This window comes from Halyomorpha halys, unplaced genomic scaffold (assembly GCF_000696795.3).
Source record: "Halyomorpha halys isolate HHAL.00 unplaced genomic scaffold, Hhal_1.1 Scaffold534.1, whole genome shotgun sequence".
In the NCBI taxonomy this organism is placed as follows: Eukaryota; Metazoa; Arthropoda; class Insecta; order Hemiptera; family Pentatomidae; genus Halyomorpha; species Halyomorpha halys.
Window position 1 is genome coordinate 162,449 of NW_027112374.1, and position 5,681 is coordinate 168,129.

Below are 5,681 nucleotides of genomic sequence, written 5' to 3' on the forward strand. Positions count from 1 at the left end.
TCAGCGTATGTTGTTAGCAATGTGTTAGGGTGGGTTGGGATGTCAGCTGTATAAACCGTATAAAGAATGGGACCTAAGATACTACCTTGAGGAACACCGGCGGACTGTGAAAATGGAGTTGAGTAGGCTAGGTTATGATTTACTTTAAAGGTTCTATCAGAGAGGTAGGAGCGGATTATAAGGAAATATGTTGGGGGTAAAGATATTTTTATTTTTAAAAAAATACCCCCCCCCCATATGTATAGATACATAATGGATATACTTTTGTAATTATGGCATTGAATTATACAAAGATAATAAATAGTTCTGTTTACATAACAGAATTAAAAGCATAAAAGAAAGACAGAGTTACTGTACACGATTAGAATACACAATAACATATTTTAAACACACTAGCTGAATTATTTATTTGCTTAATGTTAGGCTAAATTAATAAACATTTATAAGGTTAAATTATTCTCATGCAATATTTCAATTGAAATTAATTTTCAGGAATATTCTTTTTCTGATCCTGTCTTTTGTTCACATAAAATAGCTTGTAAATTAATTTCTGTTGACGGATTCTTATATAATTTTTTTGAAGAATAAAATGGTAAGCTATTTACCACTGCTTTAGGATCCGTAGCCCAAATATCGCAGTTTTTTCAAAATGACCGCGGTATATTTGTTGGTTTGTTGCCCAAAACTTCTAAGGTATACAAGTGGCTGAAATATCATTCTGAACTACTTAATAATGCATTTAACTAGCTTCGATTTGTGATTTAATACAGTTCATTAAGTTCTGTAATTACCAAGATGTAGTTTTTGTAATACCATTATTTTTCCTTAAAAAAAACGGGAAAAATATCATTTTGTGAATTTATTTCGGTAAATATTACTAAAATTACCAACTACTGCTCCTACAAAGATAAAAGGTATAAAATATTTTATAGTAAGTTTAACTATCTTTGATTTGAGCGCTGGCATACATCTATACGTCCAATGGTTTCTAAAATGAAGTTTTTCATAAATCAAACCTTTTGTCGGAACAACTATAAATCAATTTATTTTAGCAAATATCATGAAAACTACTATTCCTACGAAGGTAAAGGTTATAAACTTCTTTATAGTCCATTAAATTAACTTTAATTCAGACATTTGTACGTCACATAGTTCCTATGATATAGATTTCTCAAAATAAATTAACTAACTACTAATCTTTCAATAGATTTTTAAGAAATTTTTCTTTTTAAAAAGCTATATCTCGAGAACTATTGGGCGTAAATAGCTCTTTTAGGGCTAATATTTCAGCAAATTTACTCTTCTTTAAATAATGTGCACTTAGGTTTTCTAGTGTTGTTGGTAGTTTTTAAGATATAGAGCTCCGAATGAAGAATGAATGTTTTTTTATTGCTTTGAAACAGCCGCCGTTTTTTATCTCCCCTACCTATACTTGGCAGACTCATCAATTTTGACTAGTAATTATAGGTAGTTTTCATTAAAGTAATAAAAAATTGGGGTGAGATAACTGCCTTTTTTTCTTCCCGGCTCTTGTACTATATGGTGCACCTCTACGGCGCCACCAGTATAAAACAAAGTTGAAGCAACTATAGAGCTCTCAGAAATCCGTTCTTCGGCGAATCTTCCAAGGCACCTTACCACAAACTGCCCTTTGTCCTGGAATTCATAGATCGACGCTACACTAAATCTTTTGATGGGCTAAAGGCCATCCATTCTTACGTGAGATCCCCTCCACCAAAACCTGGGAGGTGGCAAGTCATGGTTCCATTGCTCAACGTGCACCTCATAGGGAAGGTCCCTACAGTCTGGATCTAACTGAATTAATAAATATAACCAGCAAAGCGGTCCCTCCCTCCGACGGGAACAAAACGGTGCTATGTACCAAAGGTTAACCCCACCATAGCGGACTATTCTTAATTCCTTAAAATGACTTCGGGTAATACTAGGATAAAAATGTATTCGCCAGGATATATGTATTTATATTGTATGTTTAAATGAATGAAGAGAGTATGAAAAAAAATGTACAAGATTAGTGAGTTTTTACCTGGATAATACAAAAAATAAAGGCGACCCCTCCATTTATCAAATAGCCATAACTGTACTTTATGAATCTAGGAATCTCTTCAGTCAACGTGACGTTATATGGCTGAAATTTGTCGAAAAATATTATTTCAGTTATTTATTATTATTTTTTTTTTCTAGTGAAAAACTAACTATAATTATTTTATTTCTTAAAGAAAATTATACTCACATTTCCTTGTGTCTCTGCTTTGATGACTGTAGCCATGATAGGTGTAAAGAAGAAGTAAATGTTGAATGGATTAATGAATCCGATTACGATGGCACTGAAGATACTCAACGTAAGCATGATCGAGTCCTTCTTGTCGGCGTACCGCAACTTTCGAAAGAATACCTCTCATAAAGACATTGTAAGTCAGGTAATAGCTACTAAATAAAGTTATTCAACATAATATTAATGTATTTTTACTCTCACCTACCAACGAGTATCTAAGGAATATATAGTAAGGGGGATGTTATAGTTAAAAATTTTTGGATATGGCTTTTCGACGAAAAGTTTTGAGGTCCCCTGATTGAAAATTATAAAGTCCCGCAAAATGGTGAGTGTGTCTGTGAACAGCCTAGCTAAAAAATTAGGTATGAAACTGAAATTACGTATTACGGGCAGGAGTACACCACAGTTGTCACATTATGTATTATGGGCTGGTGAACAACAGAGTTGTTACATTACGTATTATGAGCAGGTCTACGCCAAAGTTGTTATATTACATAAGTTACATATCATAAAAAATCAGTGAAGACTAAAATGACTTTATTCTAACATATTAACAAGAACTACACTGTTACAGAGTGTCTCTCTTCTACTAACTTCTTACTAAGCTATCTAGTCTAGGAAATATATATGAACACTTGAGAAGAGGGGGTAGGAGGAATAGTGAAATAGGAGAAGGGGTTTGGACCTATCAGATAATTTAGGAAATATCTGGAAGGGGAAAAAAGGCGTGGCGATAAGTTGAGTGGCCGGAATTCCAAGAAAGAGACCATGACCTAAGACTTGTGTGTACTGACTTACGTATGTTAACCATAAAATAGTTTGACTGATGCAAGTCCATTGTGAGATGACAGCATGTACCTGCCTAAGTGTCAGCCCTTGCTATTGATATAGGATACTAAGGGCTTGAAAGGGCTGTTAGAAGGGTCTGAAGGGCCTTCTGGGAACATAGTCGTTTTTATTGGTTTCTTTTCTATAAAATTGTTAGGAAATGTGAACATATGGAACCATACGTCTAAAGTGACATAGGTTCAGTTGGGCAAGGGGGAATTGTTTAAATTTATAATACCGGTTCCTTAACTCGTATTATGAGCAGGTGTACGCCAGAGTTGTTAAATTACGTATTATGAGTAGGTGTACCCCAGAGTTGTCACATTACGAATTATGGGCTGGTGTACGGCAGAGTTTTACGCCAGAATGTCCGCCTTTTCGTTAATACTGATCAACAAAAAATTTCTGCTTTATGCGTATGGGTAAAATCCATTTTTTTTTTGTTTTTCCTCAATATCACAACATGTAACATATATTGTCGTAGAATAAATAATGACCCTAACCGCATGAATAAATTAAGAAACGAAAAAAATCTGATACTCTGGTAGGATCATGCCCAGTAGGTGCTCAGTCCAAATGCCTGTCTCTCGGTTTTGAGGGAAGTAGGAGAGGGGGGGAGGGTCACTCTAATTGGATGAAAGACCCAAGGATCCGGACTCCTCAGTGCCATCTATGGTAAAAAGTAGGGGGTCTAATTCCTAGCAGGATAAAACCTGAGCCTTCTTCAGGAAGCTCTGGCCTGGTCCCACACAGTTACCAGTCACCGAGGATTGACAATGAAGGTAAGAGGAAAGGAATAGATCGTGGCACTGGAAGATCCCTGCATGAAGTCAGGACCACAGCTCACATCAAGTTACCCATCCCATATCCTCTCATCAACCTCCCTCACCGCAGGAATTTCATCTTTCAATATTCATTCTAACGAACTAACTTCCCCCTCCAACAGTTATTTTACTTTTCCTCAATATGTATTATCTTATTTAATGAATATTTTTTGTTTTTTTAACTAAATCCTAATTACATTTATTTAGTATTGTCCAATATATTATATTATATAATTTTAAAGCAGTGCCTGGGAGCAATTCCTCATTAAGGATTGTCAGGGACCAAGTCGCCTTAGTAATACCAAATCTCAGTTAAGGCAATGCCGGGATCTAGTTCTTATTGCCATTGTCAGGGAGAAAGTCTCCTGAGACAGTATATAATTTTATTTTTATAAAGAAGTTAAGTTCTGAAAATTTTAGGATCACCCTGAAAACCAAAGCCTGACTCTTTATTTAATACTGGCTGGCAGTTTTGGTAAGTTCAATTTGGAACCCCCACACCCGGCTCATTTGTTAAACACGGGCCAGATTTTGTTTTAAAAATTTATTTTACTTTTGGTCTCTCCTTTTCAGGATCGTGCTTTCTGGGCATCCTATAATTTTCCGAGCTAATTTGATTGTAAAAAAATAATAATTATGAGAGATAGTTGACCGTGGATGACGTACGAGGAGATGATTATTTTATTTCCTTAATTATGTTATGTTTACCCACTTTTTCAATTACCTATATATACATTTTGTTTCCCACTTCTCTCATCACTTCATTTCATTAATTCTATTCTGTAAAATTATTCATTTTATGTCATTCTGTTTATATTTTATTTTTTATCTTCTATACTTATTGTGGTTGTTATCTTGTCTGTTCTTAGCCCTGAAGAAGGTTAGAAACTCTAGCCGAAACGTTGGCACAATTAAATTGATTACACCAACTTATTTGTGTTTCAATTTAAAATTTAGAATATAACTGGTTTTATAAGATTCTCTGACTATCATGAGACTGTTTAGAGCATGCTATGTATTGACAATCCGGGGTATTATTAAGGTGTTTCGTCATCTGCCCCTATACCTGGTCAGGGTATCCTTCTGGGAAGCTTTTAGCATCCTCGGATAGGAAAACATTTGTATTAAGTTTGTCACATTACCAGAGACCCCTGAGAAAATTAGATTGGCTAACATTTAAGTGTTCTAACAAAAATGATAGCTTGTGACGAGGGACCAGAATAAAATTAACCAGTTGCAGGCCCTTCCTGGACAAGTAAAACTTTTTGTTACACATCCTCGGCCCTGAGGAGGGGGACGCCTGCCTCGGGAGTCTTCGGACATCGATAACCAATCAGAGAAGAGATTTAAAAATAAGGTAACGCCCCAAAAGGGAAGTGGGAGAAAAATACAGAGGAAATCGACAAGAGAAGAACAGGGACACTCAACAGGAAGGGCTAGATGGAGGAGCACCTCAAGAGGAGGCAGCCTTAGAGGATGCGCTCCGACCAGACGACGGCCACGAGACCTGGGCATCCCTGATGAACATCCCACGGCATCAGCAGCTATAAGTATAAATTAACTAATAAGTAATCATGTAATAATCTATATTTTGTGGCAACCTTTATCTGAATCATTTGAATCATAATAATAAATTGTAAATAAATACTTAGTTGTTTATATAGTTTATATACTGTTATATATCCCAATGCACCACTCTTTATTATCCTATATAATCAATGGTAAGAACATTTTAT

The 5,681-nt window shown here is 35.4% G+C and overlaps 1 protein-coding gene across 2 annotated transcripts in view; it reads right to left on the minus strand.

Annotated features, from left to right (window-relative positions):
- Positions 1–5,681, minus strand: part of LOC106684013 (phosphatidylcholine translocator ABCB4) — a 52,314-nt gene that overhangs the window by 31,581 nt on the left and 15,052 nt on the right. For both annotated transcript variants that reach the window (XM_024361883.2, XM_014425831.3), the window contains exons 5-6: positions 2,252–2,398; positions 2,045–2,146 (exon numbers count right to left, since the gene is read on the minus strand). In XM_024361883.2, coding sequence (XP_024217651.1) covers positions 2,045–2,146; positions 2,252–2,398 — 249 coding nt within the window. The remainder of the gene's footprint in view (positions 1–2,044; positions 2,147–2,251; positions 2,399–5,681) is intronic.